Source organism: Rhinolophus sinicus, chromosome 16, assembly GCF_057876585.1.
Source record: "Rhinolophus sinicus isolate RSI-liver-muscle chromosome 16, RSI-T2T, whole genome shotgun sequence".
Classification (NCBI taxonomy): Eukaryota; Metazoa; Chordata; class Mammalia; order Chiroptera; family Rhinolophidae; genus Rhinolophus; species Rhinolophus sinicus.
The window spans coordinates 188,344,744-188,363,179 of NC_142516.1; the positions used below are offsets into that span (position 1 = coordinate 188,344,744).

Genomic DNA, 18,436 nt, shown 5'->3' on the forward strand with positions numbered 1-18,436 from the left:
CAAGGAATAACGATATATTGGTCTACGAAGAAGTGTTTGGATGAAAGTAATTTATTGTACTCTGTAGAAGTGTAACTCTGTTAGCATAGATGTGGATACCATTTCTGTTTATCTGTTTTGTGAGAATTAGCACATATAGATACACAGAACGTGTCATTGGTGTGTGGATCCTTTACTGGTTCCCAGCTATGACCTTGAGGAGATGACAGCCTCTCTGGGTCTTCAACTATACATGTGTATAATAAAATACACCTCATATGGCAATCTTGAGTCATATGAAGAAAGTGTGGGAAAAAGTTTCGTCAATTACTAGGCACTCTACAAATATACAGTGGTAGTACCTGGTTGATAGCAAGGGTCCACTCATGTCTTTGAGCTATTAGGTACCCACTCATGTCTGACTTTTTCAAAGATTGTCTTAAAACATAAGCCAAGAAACAAAGCAGAGAAAGAAATGAGAAGGACCCTGACACACACTGAGTGACTTAGTGAAGCCTTCCTTGACCTTCTCTTGACCTTCCTCGACTCTCCAGCCCTGCCGAGAGGCCAGGAGAGTGCAGGTCTGGTTTATTGGATTATCCGTCGGCAACAGAAAAAGTTCAGCTTGCAAATTCCAAACACCTTCTCATTTTCTGCGCATGTCCTCTTGCATTTGCCCCGACCCAGCCTGCATGGCTCGCAAGCAGCAAACTCACCTGCACCGAGAAAGAGCTGCTGCTATGCCTTTTCTGGAACTCTGGAAATGGGGAAAAGGTCAAAGGCCACAAAAGAGGGACAGTTTGTATTTCTGATTACAAGAAGTGTTTTCAAGAGCCAACCCAGGTTTTTCAAAGAGCTCTGCTCTTTTTCAAAATGGAGTTGAGGAGAGTTCATTTTTAAGCAAGAGGGAGGCACCAACCCTGTTCTCCATGTGTTTATAACCTTGCTTGGGTCAGAAGGAGACAGAGTTCAATGTCACATACATTACAGAACTACGACAATACACATGTGATACTGCTGTAAAGGCTACAAGATGATAATGGGAGGGATAGCTTATGGTTTTGAAAGATCCTTGAAGGAGCGAAAAACTTAGGCTCAGATCTTGTTCACGTGAGTCTGCAATGGCCACGTGTCCTCAGGAAAGTTAATTTCAGCTTTCTCAGTTGTCAAATGGACATGCTAAGCACTTGTCTACGTTTTTAATTATTTTAGTGGTGAAATTTATGTGGAAATATTTTGCCAAACACTATTTACTCAATTAGCCATTTTTTGCTGTTACCTTAAGCAGAAGCTATTTTGCACGACCACGAAGAATTTTTCAGGATAACTTTTATGAACCAGGTAGATAGTGTCTTTGCCACCAAAGAAATGTTTATTTTCTGCTCTGGTTTTCCAGGGGCTTTTATGTTGTAACCCCTTCTTTTCTTTCCTATCAACCATCCTCTTCCCAATAACCTCAGAACAACATTGAACCTTCTAGGTTGGCGCCACTACTGACTGCAGTCATTCCCTGTGCTCCCACACAGCTCATTTTTCCTTCCTCAGGGTCATTTCAGTCTTCCAACTCTTTCTGTTCCCTGCCTCACCCCTGCTCTCCTGTCAGATGACTGCTCGGTAACAGACCCAGCTAGAGCGGCTCCATTCCGGGGCTTCATCACATCACCCTGCCCTGAATCTCCTGAGGTTGCCCACATAATTTCTGAATACTAACCCAAAATTCCTTGTATTCATGCAATGTCGCTTACATTGTGTTGCAACTTGCTATGGTCCCTGGGGAATACCTTGTTTGTCCCTTTGCTTCTGTGAAGCCCACTATTAGAGTCCAGTCCATTCCCCCAGCCTCGGCTCTCGTAAACCCGGGCTCATGTCACTGTCCTCTTCTCCTTGGTGCTGTGCCCCCCCTTGAGGTAAGATTTTCTATCGACTCTGCATCTGATGGCACCGATAGCTTCCTGACCATATTTACAAATAAATGTGATCTTCTCGAAGACATTGGTTGGACTCCTACTGTATACGTTCTGTGATGCTAAGGCCTCTCAGCTCAATGGCTAAATCTCAAGCTCCCCAACCCCTGTTCACTTCTAGCTCCTAATTTTATTCTTTTCTACTCCTTAGTTCCCAGCTCCTTCCTCGCGTGGGATCTTTGCCTTGGCACCTGCCTTGATTTCCCAGCTTCCGTAAGCTCCACCTCTTCAGCTGGATTTGCTCACAGCTGGGCTTTGGTGCCTCAGCCTGTGCTACTTCGGAGTCAGGGAAGAATGAGCATTTTCAGCCTTTGACTCAGCTAAGACATGGAATTATATGGTGTTTCTAAGTCACCTGCTTTTCGGAATGCCAGGGACCGTCGCCAGGTGCCCATTTGCTGTACAATGAGAACACCTGTGCCCCCGCCCGTCACCTAGATAACCTGCTCTGGATGTGTTTCTATCCAGGGCGTATCTGCAGTTGGTACCCAGTGGCGTGGGCAAAATGATTACTTATGACAGCGTCCGCGCTTTCCAGGGCATGTGTGGTCACATTGTGCAATGCCTGTGGCGCACAGTTTGTGGAGGATTACCAACTCTGCTGAACAGTGTTGTTAAGCGCTACTCCACCTGCTTGAGAATCACAGAATTAAAACTTGTGACTCTGGTGTTGGAAGCCTAGCTTACCATTTATTATTGGTGAGCCCTGGGCAAAACTGTTCAGTATCTCATCTATGTCTCGCTCTATCATCTGTAATATGGTGGGTGTACTTATACCTACCTCAGAGGGGTATCTTGAAGATGAAATGACATAATCCACATAAAGTTGGTAACAGAATGCCTTATTGCTTGGAAAACACTCATTGACTAGTGGCCACCTTAATTTTTCTCACTCTGAAATTCTGTCTGCACATTTCTAAATTTCGTTTGCAATTACCCAAGAATATTTCTTTCCGTTCTGTTTATAATATGCTTTCTTCCTATATAAGATGACTCCACAAAAAAAAGTCAGGGAGCTATTCATTACGAACAGCTGTTCTGTAACGGGTGAGTTTTCACTGAACCATCCTCACTCCTGTATTTGACCCTTTCTAGACGATGGCATACATTAGTGCCACCCTTTACTGGATTAGAGAAGGGAGTCTGAGAGATGGATAAGCACGTTTCCAGAGCAATGCTATTTGGCAGGTACAAGCTTGGTCTTTAACTTTGGTTTACTGAGCACCATGAGCTGAGGAGAAGAGCCACCAGGTACTATCTCTATGGCCAAAATGACAATCCAGTACTGAAGAGATTTCTCTGTGAAATGGAAAATCCAAATATGATACCGGGAACAGGAGGAGGAAAAGATAAGAGTTGGTGGACTGGAATTTCATGCCGTTCGATTTTCACTACTATCTCCATCGCCTCTCAGCCTCCAGAAGTCAGAGAACGCTGACAGACCAGAGTGCCTCAAAGTAAAATCTACCCTCAAGGAATCTATGTTACCTCGTTGGAATGGCTGGGGATTCTGGAGTCCTGCCTGGCACCCTGAATTCAAAACAAAGCAAAATTTGGAAATTAAAATCAGTGTAAGAACTAACACAGTATAAAACAATATGCCCAGGGACAGTAGGTCACAAGGGTAGCATCTTTATTCTATTTCTGAAGCCTCGCCCTCATGGTAACCAGGAAGAAGAAATTAAAAAAAAAATTAATAGCAGTTTGCTTTTAGAAAATGCTACCGCAGATTCAAGAAATTCCCATGAGAAGTGCAGTGGGGAGCTGACCGTTACTCTTAATTTTAGGGTGGTGCACAGAAGAATCATATTTTATGCTCTGCCCCATCAAAATCCCACACATTCTCATTTACCTGATGGCAACTGAGCCAAAATGAAGAAAAAGAAGAAGACAAAATACAACATCTTCCTGCTTGCAACCATTGCTGAGGGAAGACTCTTCAGGACAGAAGTTTGGGTGGCTTTGCGAGAACAAGAGGCTCTCTTATATTTGAAAGGAATGCGATATGCTCTCGGTCAGTGAAGTGAATCAAGAAAGAAAACACATTTATATGCTCCATTTCCCAGGATCAAGGACAGACATGATGGATTATAGCCCTTGGCCTCCATAAAGCTTGTGTTTTGGGGACCTGAGTGGGGTAGTGGAAAGAACAGCAGGCCAGGCCTTGGAAGACCAGGGGCCACATACAGCTGTGCCCCTCTGTGCAGGCAGTGGGAGCGCGGTCCTGCTCTCACCTCTCCTGGCTTCAGTTGTCTCACCTACGAGACAAGGACCAACGACAGTGATTGACAGACACCACCGTAATACTACCAGCCTCTCAAGGTGTTGGGAGGCTCGAGTGTGATGATGATGCAAATATGTTTTGAACATGTGAACACTGAGAGGGAGCCTGGTGTGCACTCAGGATGCCTGGCTTTCATCTGTCTTGTCTGTAAGTGTCACAAGGAGGAAGGAGGGATGACACTCATTCTGTCAAGTTCGCTCTGAATCCCTGACCTGTCACGGTTACCACCCAGCAGATCAAGTCATAGTCACCACATCTGTTTAATTCATTAAGAACATAGGTATCAAAAGTAATACTCGTATCAGTGCACCCTCCCCCAAAGTAAGTCCCATCCTGTTCCTATGCTTGTGCAATGCTCTGTCCTTCGTTTTTAGAATGAAAAACAAGATAACTTACAAATGTAGACTCTGATATCAGACAGATTGATTTATTTAGTATAGGATCTTGAGCAGATTGCTTAGTTTTCTGGACCTCACTTTCCTCATCTTTAAAATGAGGACACAATAATGGTACGTTATTAGGTACTTCATAGGCTTTGGAGAGGATGGACTGAAATGGGTATGTCAAGTGCTTTTCAGTGTCTGGCTATTGTCACTAGTGCCACATTCCCATTCCTCTCTATCCAGCTTTGAGCCCAGCTTCTCTGTAAACTCTTTTCCAAGGCCTCTAATTCATAATGAACCTTTCCTGGCCTAGAAAATGCAACATTGCTGATAGTTGTATGTTTGTTTCGGAGCCTCGCAAACAATTCAGCACCAGGAACACGAGCTAATACGTACGTACTAGAGGGTAGAGTTGAACCTCATGCCTCTCAGTGTTTGGGAATCTTGAATAACCTGGAGCCAGCCAGCTCGGTGGGCTTGTGATGCGTGTGGTCACACAGCATTGGGGTTTAATGCTCCGTGCTCACTGTGTGGAAATGCTTAACAGTGTTCTCTCTGACTGTGCGCTTTGTAATGATGTCTGAGGGGCTGAGGAGCCCACGCTGGGGCCCTGAGCTCAGGTCCCATGTGTTCCTGCCTTGCTTCTCTCCTCACCTGCCTGGGGGGATGGGCTCAGGCTTCACGAACCCTGGGACCCACCTGGCCTCCTCCTTTCCACTCCTTCCCAGCAACCTCTGCCATCACCATATGCCCCCGGCTGGGACCTGGGTCTCGGGACACAGCATGGCATTGATGAACCCCTCCCTGGACTAACAGTGCCCTGGTTTAGGCTGGCAGCTTGGCAGGAGCGAGCCTCTCCCCACCCCCGATTCACTACCTGTGCCTCCCGACACAGAGGTTGGGGTACCATTGGGAGTCACCCAGTCACCACGGTGGGGGTGGCAGCCCCGTGGGAAGGAGACGTGCTGGCTTGACTCTCTCTGGCACAAGTCACCCCAGTCTAGCAGCAGCTGGCAGGAGGGGACAATCTGGTAGGTTGTGGGGCTCACATCTGTGGGCAGAGTAGCAAGGTGAGGGGACCCTCCAGGCCCCTGTGGGCATCTGCACGTGTCCCTGTGGCCAAGGACGTGCAGCATTACAGAGCAAATATTGGGTGGGTGCAAAAGTAATTGCAGGTTTTACAGTTATTTTTAACCTTTTAAACCGCAATTACTTTTGCACCAACCTAACCTAATAAAAAATGCTATGACAGATGGAGAAAACTGGGAGTAAAGGAGAAAGCTTTATATTTTGGTGGCTTTAGTGGCACCTTTTTCATGCTTTTTGAGCATGGGACCATGCATTTTCATTCTGTGTTATGCCCAGAAAATTTCATAGCTGGTACTGAGCTAGCGTGAATCTCTAGTCTTAGAAAAATAAGATGACTCCTGAAACCACCTCAATTTAAATGCTTGTCCCCATCATGGGAATCACAAGGCCTCCTTGCTGTAACACTGGGACAAATATGGCCCCTGTATGTTGGTCCCTAGAGTATTTACTTCTTTAGCTCAGAGCCCCTGGGTCCTGGTTCCAAACTCAAATTCTTCTGCATCCAGTTTCTTTGACTGTAGTGTGAATAAGCATTTGTTTAGCCAAGGAGAACATGCCTACTTTGTATACCCCACAAAATTGCACCCACTCTCTGCTAACCAGACATAAGACAAACCCTGTAGCTGTGAGACACTCCAGGTCACCTCTGAGCTCTGACCCCGAGCTCCCACCTTGCTGCTGAGTGACATGTCTACACACAGGAGTCCCTCTCTGATGCCCCTCCGGGGCGTTCCCTTGCTCTTTAGGGAGGTGGCCTCAGGCCACTGTCCCTGAGGGTCTCCTCCTGGGAGGGCCTTCCTCCTCCTGTGACCTTGTGCAGGTGCCACCCAATAACACTTGTTTTGTGTCACTGCCTCTTCCTTGATCAGCTCTGAATCCTGGAACTCACTTCATTCCTGTGCACAGAATGCAGCCAATCAAATGCACCTGCCCCGTCAACAATGAGGTGTGAACAGGAACAGGTGTGCTGTTCCCTCAGGAGAGTTAGCTGGCTACCTGTGAGAGCTCACACAGAACTCGGCATGCTGTGGTCAATGTTTCTGTCCCCGCGATACTCTTACATTGAAATCCCCACTCTCAAGGTGATGGTGTTAGGAGGTGGGACCTTTGGGAGGTGATGGGATTAGCGCCCTTAGGAGACCCCACAGAGCTCCCCGTCCTCTTTACTGTGTGAAGACACAGGAAGAAGTCAGCCGTCTGCTACCTGGAAGGGGGTGCTCACCAGAACCCCACCTGGATGGCACCCTGATCTTGGACTTCCAGCCCCCAGAACTGTGAGAAATGAATGTTGGTTCTTTATAAGCCACTGAGTCTGTGGGATTTTGTTACAGCCGACTGAACAGACTGGAACTGTTTGGATGAGAAATCACATGAAAACCTAACACCAAGTGGGGTTTCCAGGGCCTTGTCAATGTTCATTAGTTTCAGACAGTCCAACGTGGACTTTCTTCTGTTGGCAACCTTCACTTGCTGACAAAGACCCACTTGGTCAAAGCAGAAATAAATGGGATAATGAGATAATAAATAACTGAAACCATGGGTAACTGAGAATATCTAGAAGTTCGTCTCATCTTATAGGTTTACCGTGTTTCCCTGAAAATAGACCTAGCCAGACAATCAGCTCTAATGTGTTTTTTGGAGCAAAAATTAATGTAAGACCTGGTCTTATTTTACTATGATATAAGACCTGGTCTAATGTAATAATAATATAATATATAATATAATATAATATAATATAATATAATATAATATAATATAATATAATATAATATAATAATATAATACGGGGTCTTATATTAGCTTTTTCTCCAAAAGACACATTAGAGCTGGTGGTCCCACTAGTTCTTATTTTCAGGGAAACATGGTAAATCTTTTTAAGTGAGGTTTGGGAGGGAATAGAGAAAATTCATATTTTCAATCTATCATTCTTAACTGGATTATTCATAATGTATAATCAATATGCACAAAAAATGTCTAACAAAAATATCATGGTGACCTCGGTCAAGGATAGATAGGACATTCCCTGATAGTCTTTTTAAATAAAATTCTTAGTTTGGAATAGTTTTAGATTTACTGAAAAGTTGAAAAGATAGTACAGAGTTCCCATCTAGCCTTCCCCCACTTTCCCCTAATGTAGCATCCATGTTAATCATTAATAATCATTAATTAATAGTTAATAACCATGGTACTTGTTCTTATGTAAGATTTCTAAGGCTATTTGGATTCATATACATATTTAATAATTAAAATACTACACACACGTGAAATCTCAGTCAAATTTCCAGTGAGTTCACACCTACCTAGGGAGGATTAAATACGGTGATGTATTTGGCACTTACAGTGTGCAGCATACAGTGAGATTCATGTTTTTAAAAATAAATAATGGCATATATGCTCAGCCAAGCAGCTTGCCGAATGTACAGCTCATAGATGTTGGAGCCGGAATCCAGACTCCACCGGACTCCAGTGCACCAGCTCTTTACCGATGTGGTATAATATTATACAATTAATCTCATTTTACATATACATCAACTGAAGCTGTTGAGAAGCATAGTCACAATTAGAAGTCCAAACTGCTGGAGTCCAGATCTTTCATTCTTGCTGTCTCAAATATCTACACTTGGTGATCAGTGTACACCCAACTCTGTCCTCCCTACGCCCCCATTTTCCTTCTTGGGAACTTTCCAGAATCAAAACATCAGTGAGCTGCAGACTGACACCCACTGAGGTATGTGGGCTCTGCCCAGCAGAGCGCAGAGATATTCCTGACACGCCTCACTGATCAAGGTGGTATTTGGTCTGGAAAAATGTATAAATGTGGGTGTTGGCCGCTATGTCTCATGGACGCTGGGCGGATCTCGCAAGACCCTGCAAGTCATGAGGACGTTGCTCTTTCTCTTTGCTCTTCTCTTCTTTCTGGCCCCAGGTAAAACGAACACCTTTGCAGGAAGGGGATGAGAGGTGGTGGCGCAGAGAGAGGGTCTGCCTCAGGGACGACCTGGGCCCCCTCCTCCCGGGAACGCAAAGGCACCTGAGTCCTGTGGTCCTGCAGGGACCGCTTGCTATAGACACTACTTTCGCCTAATTTCTCTTCCATAATTCATTTGCATGTTCCATTATTATCTAGGAGGCGGTGTCACAGGTAGGTCCGCAGAAACACAGGTATGCCAGGAAAGATGACTTTTGATCCCTAGTCTCATGCTCACTAACAAAAAGAAAACTTTGGGGAAAAATATTTAAAGCAAGGGTAGCCATCTATGGACCTTAAAAAAAAAAAAAAAAAAGTGTGATAGAGGTTAAGACGGGTAAGAAAGAGAGACAGAAAAAGGAAGAAATGGTAGACAGAAGGAGTGGAGCTTAGAGACACTGCGCATTCATGCCAGTCATGGCATTAGGTAAAATAGTAAAACTTACACTGCCATTCTTTAACCATGTACTGTAAAGCTGGATGCTGGGACAAAAACTTCATGATGAAATGCATTTAGCTCTCCAGTGCCAGCATCTTTAAGGGAATCTCTACCGTTCTCTGATTTAGGGACATTCAGAGCAACACTTTAGGATTGGGAGGTCCATTTTACATCTATTTTGTAGATACAGAAACTGATGCTCAGATGGGCTAAGCAGATGCTCAAAGTCACACAGATAAGCAGGAGTAAAGCCAGGATTTGAGCCCCCTCTGTCTTGCTACAGTGAGAGGACACGTCCTTCCCAATCAGAGCTGTCACCACTTTTTGGCTTTCCAGAATCCACAGAGAGTCCAATTTGTGTCAGGTGCTAGTGTTATCTTCTGTGTGTTGGTCAGAATTTTCACACCCGCTGTGCATGCCGCTGGTCTGTTCTGCAGTAAGCCTGTGTGAGTAGATCTGTGTCAAGGGTATGACAATCTAAGACCTACCATGAGCCATTCAGTCCACTGGCTTTGATACACACATTGGAAACTGACCAAGGTTTCTTTTCAGATTACTCATACTTATCATATAATGGTCATATATTCTATAATCTGTATTGTGTTGACTAATTACTCAACACAATACAGATTATAGAATACGACTGTCTAATGTAAGTAAATGAAAATGTACTTCCCGATGTGTCACATGTACGCACACATGCAACAACAGGGTGTCTGTGATGATCGATTGGAAGCCTCGTGGGCACAAATGCACTTCCTCTTTCCAGAGGACCCTCTCGAGCATCACCCTGAATGGGACCCAGTACCAGGTCTGTGATCAGCGAGGTCCAGCACCTCTCACCTGACACAGTCCGACAGCCTTAGGACAGTACAGACCTTGCAGTGGGAGCCGCAGTCCACCGACCTTTGAAATCCTGGGGTACTTGTCCTTAGAAACTTTTATGCTGATGAGAGAGATAATGAGTGCACATGCTGACACTCAGCCATCTGGTTCTAGTGTCACATGTATGTCGATCAGGCACCTTATATATTGACATTAATTGCAATTTGTGTATATCTGACTCTTTCATTACTTATACCCAAATTAGGCAAATCTAAAATGTTGATTCTGATTGTTGTCTGCCCTTAATGTGAAACTGGCTGCTCTTAGCTATTGTTACCATTGAAGTACTCAGGCCAGACCAGAGTAGCCCAGGAGAAGGCTTGGAGAGCCACTCCCAACATACTCCCCTTCCTGCTCTTGACACAGCTGGCAGAATGTGGAGGGGAAATCAGACAAAGCCGCTTTAATCTGTCTTTACTTCTATCCACTGTGGTGAACTTTTTCTTTCTATTTACTCTATTTTATCCCCGTCTTGGGCCATCTCTCCACCCTCAGGCTGTGACCCTTCACCAAGTAGCACCTTGAGAGGACGTGAGGGAGGGGGGACTTACTGACTCTGAAGGGGTTTATAGGGACCATTTGATGATTACCCCCAACAGATTTTGATAAAAGAACAGTAGCTTTTGTTTCCCAAAGCCCCCCTGACTCCCACCCAAAATACTGGGAGACAAATCTGTTCTTCCTGGCCTGAAAAATCAGATAGAAAACATTTCTGTGCCATCTCATCTACTGGTGGCAGAAGGCACTCTGCCAGCTTGTAAAGACATTTTCACTAACTTGTTACTTGACTGTACCTGGTAACCGGACATATCTGAGACGAGAATTAATCTGGGTGGCTCCTTCCTTGTGTAGCCAGGAGCGCATTTTTTGATGAGAAATGCTACAATCTTAAAGGGAGATGCACGAATTCATGTGAGAGAAATGAAGAACTTGTTGCTTTATGCCAGAAGGCTCTGAAATGCTGCCTGATACTCCAGCCATGTTTGAAAAGGAAAAAAAAAATATATTAACATGGAACGCTAGACTTCCCAGAACAATACGATCGACCTGGCTGCATCGTCTTACACTGGCCTCTTCCGTAAGACACTTCAATAAAAGTAAATGACTGTCATTTATCAATTTGTCAAGTGCTTCACTAAGAAGGGGAACATGAGTAGTTAATCCTGATGGTCCCGCCCTCCTGGTTTATTTTTCTTTATTTTTTTGGTAAGAGAATTGTCGCAAAGCCATCTGATATTTCTTTTAAAAGGGGACTCCAAGAAACTAAATCAACAGACTCTAGCTCGCTCTCAGGCAGATAGCCCCAACCACCTGTTAACATAGATGAAGATGATGATGATAATGGTAGATAGGCAAACAGATAGAGAAATTAACATATACTAAGATGGATAGTTATATTAATAATATATTAATAATAAGATAGTTGGATAATCTGCTTATGAAAACTCTCATATTACACACCTGTCTAAATTCTCTTAACTCCATGCTTTTAAATTGGAGACAGTTAAATACTTCCTATGAATTTGTTCCATACCCATAAGTCTGGATTCAAATTTGCTGATGGTCAGAGGGATCATCCGTAAATATCTAGCATTAGTGACCTGAAACCTCATCCAAAATTGGCTTTCTACTATTTTTCTAGGAATTGGCTACTTCCAAGTTACTTAGTGATGCTAAGGTCTGCCATTACCTAGTTCCAGTCAGGAGTCCCTAGGCGTAAGATTCAGCCTTGGTTCCCTGCCTGGTCAGAACTCTTACCTTACCTCCCTTTGAATTCCTCAAGGTCAATGTACTTAATCCTATTGGAATCAATTATGCTTTTGCAACATTTTTCTGTTTTGAGATAATTATAGAGTCACATAGAGTTGTAAAAAATAATAGAGACATCTCTTGTTTCTTTTAACAAGTTTTCCCCAATAACAACATCTTGCAAAACACTAGTGCAGTATTACCACCAGATTATTCTTCCATTGATACAAAACAAGTCCTTCACCACAGAGACCACACATGTTACCTTTTTAGAACCACCCCCTCCCCCCTCCTGCGTCCACCTCCTCCTTCATCCTGCCCCTACTCATTTGTTCTGCATTCATACAAGTTTGTCCTTTCAGAAATGTCATCTAAATGAGATCATACAGTAGGTAGCTTTTGGGATTAATTCCCTGGAGATTTTTCAAGGTTGTTGCCTGTATCAGTAGTTCTTTCCTTGTTATTGCTGAGCAGTGTTTCACGGTATGGCTGCACCACACTTTGTTTAGCCATTCACCACTGAGGGACATCTGGGTGGTTTCTGGCCAGGCGCTGTTACGAATGACGCTGTTATAAACACTTCTGTTTATAGTTTTTTGAGCAAACATATGTTTTCATTACTCTGAGATAAATATCCCCCAGTGCAATTGCTGGGTCCTAAGTTACTTGCAAGTTTAATTTTTATAAGAGAATGCCACACTGTTTTTCAGAGTGGCTGTACCATTTTACATTCCCACCAGCAATGTAAGAGGGATCTAGCTTATCCACATTTTAACCAACATTGACTGAAAATAGTTGCCACTATTTTGTTTTGTTTTTTTGCTAGTCAGGTAAGCGTGGATTGGCAACTCGTTGTGATTTTAATTTGCACTTCTCTAAAAGCGAATGATGTTTTTCACTTCCTTCTCCAAAAGAATGAGGCAAGGATCCTTGCAGAAATGGCTAATTTTAGGACTGGAGCAGGAAATATGTAAGATAAATCCAGGGCAACTTGGAATCCCAGAACATATGAACATACTCAAAACAAACAAATGCTATGGGTATGTCAAAGGAACAGAAAAGCCCGCTGACAGAGCTCCCCATGAGCAAAGCTGCATTAATTTGAGCAAATTATAATAATAATAATAATAATAATAATAATAAAGTATACAAGATTATAACCTCAAGTATAAAATAAATGTCCATGGCCATGAGTTCATACTGATAAAAATAAGAGATTGAATGAGTGAATGAATGAGTGAGAAGAGACAGCTCTCCCACGCAGAGTAACTCCAAATTGTGTAGCTACTCTGCCCTCAAAGAACTGAGCAGAATTCCACACGCCTTAGTCTGTGCAGAGTGACTTCCACAGAGCACAGTACGGGAAGGAGGAGAAAGAGCGACTTTCCAGCTCCCTACTGGGCCTCCACTGGTCACAGCCCTGGCTGGTGGTGTAGCGGTGCCTTGTGGCCTCCACTGACTCCACCAGCGAAGGGAGGGAAGGAGGGAGGGAGGGAGGGAGGGCGGGAAGGAGGGAGGCAGGGAAGGAGGGAGGCAGGGAGGGAGGGAAGGAGAGAGAGAGGGTGGGAAGGAGGGAGGAGGGAGGAAAAGCCTCATTACCTGTGGGTGGTCGTGAAAGCCTTGACTCTGCCTCCCCTGATAGGAAGCTGGGGAAGAGCCTCATTGCTGCAAGGGGCGGGGTGGGGGTGCGTGGGAGGAGCCTTGTTAAAATTCAAGCACAGCAGGATTCTAGTAAAAATGCAGTAATTCATTCCTACCTGTTTCCCCCCCTCTAATGTGGAATGCAGGAATGGTTAGATAGATAGATAGATAGATAGATAGATAGATAGATAGATAGATAGATAGATAGATAGATAGATAGACAGACATCTCACAGTATCACACTTGGTTGGGTACATAATTCCCTTTCTACATTGTTGGATTTGATTTGCTAGTATTGCATTGAGGATTGTTACATCTATGTTTTTGAGAAATATTGGCCTTTTGGGGAAATATAATTAAAAACAAAATCTTATCCCAACACAGAAATCATCTCCACAATGTTAGCAGAAAAAGTAAACACTTTTACTGTCGAATAAGCATTAAAGCAAGACGTGACACATAGCACAGCAGTCCACCAAGAAATGGCCAAGACAGAAAGGAATCTCAACCCCTTATTTACGAGGCAGATACAGCCTATTACATACAAGACAAACAACCAGTCCTCAAAAAAAAAAAGAGTAGACAGCACTGTTTGTCACACATAGTTATCCTAACTTTACCTGGAATTGGGGTGACCATCGTGTTAGCTCATTGGCTATTCAGAAGAAAAAGAAACTTCTCATATCTTTATGACAGGAAGTCATTTTGGGAATTGAAGGCAGGCACCCACTGAAGTTCTGTCCCTACCCTCCCACAGACGCTGGGACATAGGTGCTCCAAGAGATGGCTGCCACGTCCTTGAGAAAGACATTCCTTAGTCACAAAGCTGGCAAGAGGCCTAAGTCTTCAAAGGCGTTTATACACCTTTCAAAGAGAGGAGAACAACTTATAATTCCAAGTTTTCTAAAGTAAATGCTCAAAGGAAAAAGAGGGGAGAGAAATCTCTTCCCTTATTTTCAACAGGGAGAATTAATCTTCTTACTTCTCATTTGTATTTGTCCTGAGTCTGTATTTTGCTTTCTTGCATCGTCTCCGTCTGTTTTTGATGGTCGGGTAATGCTGAGACTCACAGAATCAGTTAGGAACTAGTCTCTCTCCTCCTGTTTTCTGGAAAAGATTATGGAGAATTTGCATCATTTCATCTTCAATCTATGTTAGAATTCACCAGGGGAACCATCTGAATCTGGTGCTTTCTTTTTTGGAAGCTTATTAATTAGTAGTTCAATTTCTTTAATATAGGCCTAGTCAGAATATTTATTTCTCTTTGTGTGAGTTTTGGAAGGCTGTGTCTTTTAAGATATCGGTTTGTTTCAAGTTATCAAATTTGTAGTCATCAAATTGTTCATAATATTCCTGTTATTCCATAATGTTCCTGGTATGTTCATGGTATCAGGAGAAATGATGACCAACCCAAGGCTGATTATAAAGATCACATGTACTAAGTGGATGTGAGTGGTATAAAAGTTTTATAAATGGATTTTTGACACTAATTACGTTTTATAACATCTGCCTAAAAACAGTTTCAAAAATATTTTGGTAACTTGAACCCATATAGTTGTGCTGTTTAATAAGGTAACAGATAGTCATTAAATAGCTAGATCATTTCTAAATGAGATAAACTGCTGAAACATGCATTGATAAGTGTAAGTTTAAGCTTATATACTTTTAGCTTCATTTTTATGCAACAAAGAGAGAATAGATATTTTGAGTCTGTTCGTAACATGTTCCTTTGCTGCGTTAAAAAATTGTACAGATAGTTTTTGTTTTCCTCTGATTTTTCCCTAAAAATGTTCGCAGTCAGTTCCAGTCCTAAATGCTTTGTGATGGTATTTGCTTCAATAACTTTGAGATCATGTCACTGGATTGAGTAAGGATTTTAAAAATTCTAGTGGAGAAGCTGATGGGTTCCTGATCAAGGAGAACAAGAATTAATTACATGGGACAGAATGAACTGCTGCAGGGCGATGATAGTTTTTATGGTTATTGCTTTAGAACATTGCTGCCCTTTAAAATGTTCTGTTTTCTGGTGATAAGTACCCCTTTTCACTTTTCTCTTAATTACCTCTACTCATAACAATTCAGTAGGTTATACTTTTGTGAACAGAAATGAAACTGTTATTTTTTCCTCTGTGCCCGATCCTTGTAGACTTAGGAAATTACTAGTTATTCTTATTTTTATGGCAGTATCATTATTTGCATGTTCAATAATAACCTTCTCCTCGTAACAAGACGCAATTGGAAATACTGGTTCTAGAACCCGGGCTTTGACTGGAACAGCATATCTGAGAATGAAATGCATAGAATCCAGTTTGAAGAAGTAAGTTAGCTTTCTGGAGCCAGTTCTCGCAAGGTTCTCAGAAAAGCCAGCCTGATACCTGGCTCCAGGCTTCCCAGCCTTACAGGTGAGTAATGACAGTCACTTTCTGGCAGGCCTAGGAATCGGGTGATATTTTGGAGACTTCAAACATTCTCCACAATCAATTTCAGTCATTCCCCACAAATAACCTGCTGCCAGTGTCTTGCCTCTCGTCCTTGGGCACAATTGACCACGCTGACTTATTCTGTTATTTAGTGAGAAGTGACCTTGACACAGACAAGATATGTGGCTATGGGACTGCCCGCTGCCGGAGGAATTGTAAAAGAGAGGAATTCAGGATTGGCACATGCCCCAACACCTCTAAATGCTGTTTGAAAAAATGGAATGCTGCCCCACTGAATCCTGTGAAACACTGAAACCCACTGCTGCCTGGTCCCTGGCGTCCCCAACAGCTGTCCCTTCTTGAGACCTTACAGCGAGAACGTCCCCATGGGAAGCCACTGATCCAATTGTGAAACGAGGGTTTGCTGCGAGCTTTCACTCAAGGCAGAGTCAGGGCAGCAGAGTGCAGACTCAGCCTCCTGGGCCCAGCGGGCCTTCTCTGGTTGTGATGGGGGAGGCTAGCAATGTGGGTTAAGTGTAAGTTTTGACACTTTAAAAGCTGAACCAAAAAATATATGTAATCAGCCACAAGCCTAAGTGAACATCTTTTTTTTTCTTTCTTTTTTTTGGCCTGAATTTTTTCAATTGAACCTGATAACATTGGTTTTCTTTTCTGATCAAAAGTTTTGCTCAGCAGTTATATATGTCTTCTGTTCATTAAAACGGAAAATAAATCAATATTAAGTGAAGTTTGTTTGGCATATACTATAATTCAAAACAGACTTCTGGGGAGAAAAGCCAACAAAAATGATAGAGATGAGAAGGGTGCAGACTAAGGGGTTGACTTAAGTGGATGCCTGCGAGGGTCACATCCAGCAGATGGCAGCAGAGAGCGGTACTGCCCTGGGTAGTGTTGGATGGATACATCCAGACTTTCCTGAACACTGGTAAGGAAAGGGAAGTAATAAAACATTTGACTTGGATGTCCCGTATTTCAGGGTAACCACATGATTCATGACAAAAAGCTCCTCTCTACAAAAGTAGCCCACCTGATCAATGAAATAAAATAATAGAATGAGAATATCACCTTTTCCAAACACCTGGGGAAATAATGATCTAGCCAATGAGTGTCAATAGCCCCTGCAATTAACAAGAATGGCCACCTGATATTATGTGCCTCCTGACACATATGCACAATGCCAGCTGTGAACTGTTAAGCCGAATTGTGCCTTTTTGGCCAAATACAGCAGCAAAAGAAAATTCATGCTGTCACCATCACCCAGCTTCAAGGTGTGGTTAGTTTGTCTCATCTCTTGATAATCCCTCTCCCGATTACTTCCAAGAATAGTCAAGGTGCCATATCACCTACTCAGAAAATGCTTTGGAATATATAACGCAGAGAAAGGACTCTTTTAAAAAAATATGATCACAGCACTATTTTCCCACCTGGAAAAAAATCAGCACTAATTCCTTAATATAACTGCATAGCCAATCAGAGTTCAGATGGCCCTGACCGTTGCATAAGAGCGCTCTCGTCAGAGCTGGTTTCTGAGAATTAGGATCCTAAGATCCACAGACTGCGTTTGGTCGTTTGTCTCCATGGATGGTGTCGTACACTTGCTGTTCCGCCTGTTAAATGCTGTGCCCCAAATCAGATGTGAATCTGAGCAGGTCTTTAGATCTCACCGCACCATATGTGGGGTGGGGGTGGGGGTGGGGGCAGAACCTGTCCAACAGCCCCCAAATACAATAGGCTGGCGGACGATGTAACAGTGTTTCTCGTACTATGTTGGTGTCCCTCTTCAGTATTCTCCACACTTTGTATTTTACAAAGGACTTTCATGTCCATAATCCCTTCTGATCCTTACAATAAGCTTCCGAATTAGTCATGCTAAGTGGCATCATCCAGCCTTCTTAGGTGTAGAAACCAAGGCTCAGAAGGACAGTGGCTTTCCTAAAGTCGGTGGGGATGTTAGGAGGACCTGGCATAATCCCGACCTCCCAGCAGGCACAGAGGCAGCACAGCAGGCTATGCTGGAATCCGAGCCCCACCACTTGGCCGACAACCTCGGGGCTCTGCCATATGGCCATTCAAGCAACACAAGCAGAGAACCAACTTCCGGCCCCGTTCTACAGTTATGTTGTTTCCTTATTTTCAACTTGACATTTTGCCAACAGAGCGGCCATGCTGGACTTCCCAAATGACAGTAGAGAAAAGCAAGGGGCTTCTCCAGACTTTGTGACACCAATAGAAGTAATGATCGGGGTGGTGACAACAAGGAGAAAGAAAAACTATCTCATCGCCAGAAACAATTAGAGTGGCTCTACCTCCTGTTTTGCCAGAAGAACCCTGGGGTTTGCTTGCAGTCCTGATGTCCATCCTTTCACTTTCTAAATGGAGGTTGGATTCTGAAATAGCCGCGCCCCCGCCCCCAAGTCTAATTCACATACTCAGGTTAATGACTGCTATTCTCAGTGCTGAAGGGAATCACAAAGTCACACTATTAATTTTATGGCTTAACAGCAAAAGAACAAAAAGGACGACAATTTTAAAAAGAAGTAGAACCAATGATTAGAATACTTTATAACGGGTTCTGCTATCCTCCCCGTCAGAATAGATGTGGCTTTTAGCAGGT

At 43.3% G+C, this 18,436-nt stretch overlaps 3 protein-coding genes across 3 annotated transcripts; 2 read left to right on the forward strand and 1 right to left on the reverse strand.

The window, feature by feature from the left end:
• Positions 1 to 567: 567 nt before the first annotated feature.
• LOC148755135 (beta-defensin 12-like) lies at positions 568 to 3,865 on the reverse strand. Its single transcript, XM_088793448.1, has 2 exons — positions 3,796 to 3,865; positions 568 to 695 (listed from the first exon to the last, which is right to left on the reverse strand). Exons 1-2 carry the CDS (start codon positions 3,863 to 3,865, stop codon positions 568 to 570), a joined length of 198 nt encoding a protein of 65 aa, XP_088649574.1.
• Positions 3,866 to 9,805: 5,940 nt separating this feature from the next.
• On the forward strand, positions 9,806 to 13,212 carry LOC109461034 (beta-defensin 15-like). The gene is made up of 2 exons (XM_088793449.1): positions 9,806 to 9,917; positions 10,823 to 13,212. Exons 1-2 carry the CDS (start codon positions 9,806 to 9,808, stop codon positions 10,999 to 11,001), a joined length of 291 nt encoding a protein of 96 aa, XP_088649575.1. The 3' UTR covers positions 11,002 to 13,212.
• LOC109461035 (beta-defensin 104A-like) lies at positions 12,777 to 17,480 on the forward strand. The gene is made up of 3 exons (XM_088793450.1): positions 12,777 to 12,780; positions 14,697 to 14,756; positions 15,954 to 17,480. Exons 1-3 carry the CDS (start codon positions 12,777 to 12,779, stop codon positions 16,112 to 16,114), a joined length of 225 nt encoding a protein of 74 aa, XP_088649576.1. The 3' UTR covers positions 16,115 to 17,480.
• The last annotated feature ends 956 nt before the right edge of the window (positions 17,481 to 18,436 follow it).

Coding starts and splice junctions, on each gene's coding strand:
- LOC148755135 (XM_088793448.1), bottom strand. CDS start 3,865: ATGGTTGCAAGCAGGAAGATGTTGTATTTTGTCTTCTTCTTTTTCTTC. Junction 696..3,795: donor TTTGGCTCAGTTGCCATCAG/GTAAATGAGAAT, acceptor TTCTCGGTGCAG/GTGAGTTTGCTGCTTGCGAG.
- LOC109461034 (XM_088793449.1), top strand. CDS start 9,806: ATGCAACAACAGGGTGTCTGTGATGATCGATTGGAAGCCTCGTGGGCA. Junction 9,918..10,822: donor TGAATGGGACCCAGTACCAG/GTCTGTGATCAG, acceptor AGAATTAATCTG/GGTGGCTCCTTCCTTGTGTA.
- LOC109461035 (XM_088793450.1), top strand. Junction 14,757..15,953: donor GTTATTCCATAATGTTCCTG/GTATGTTCATGG, acceptor TCTGTTATTTAG/TGAGAAGTGACCTTGACACA.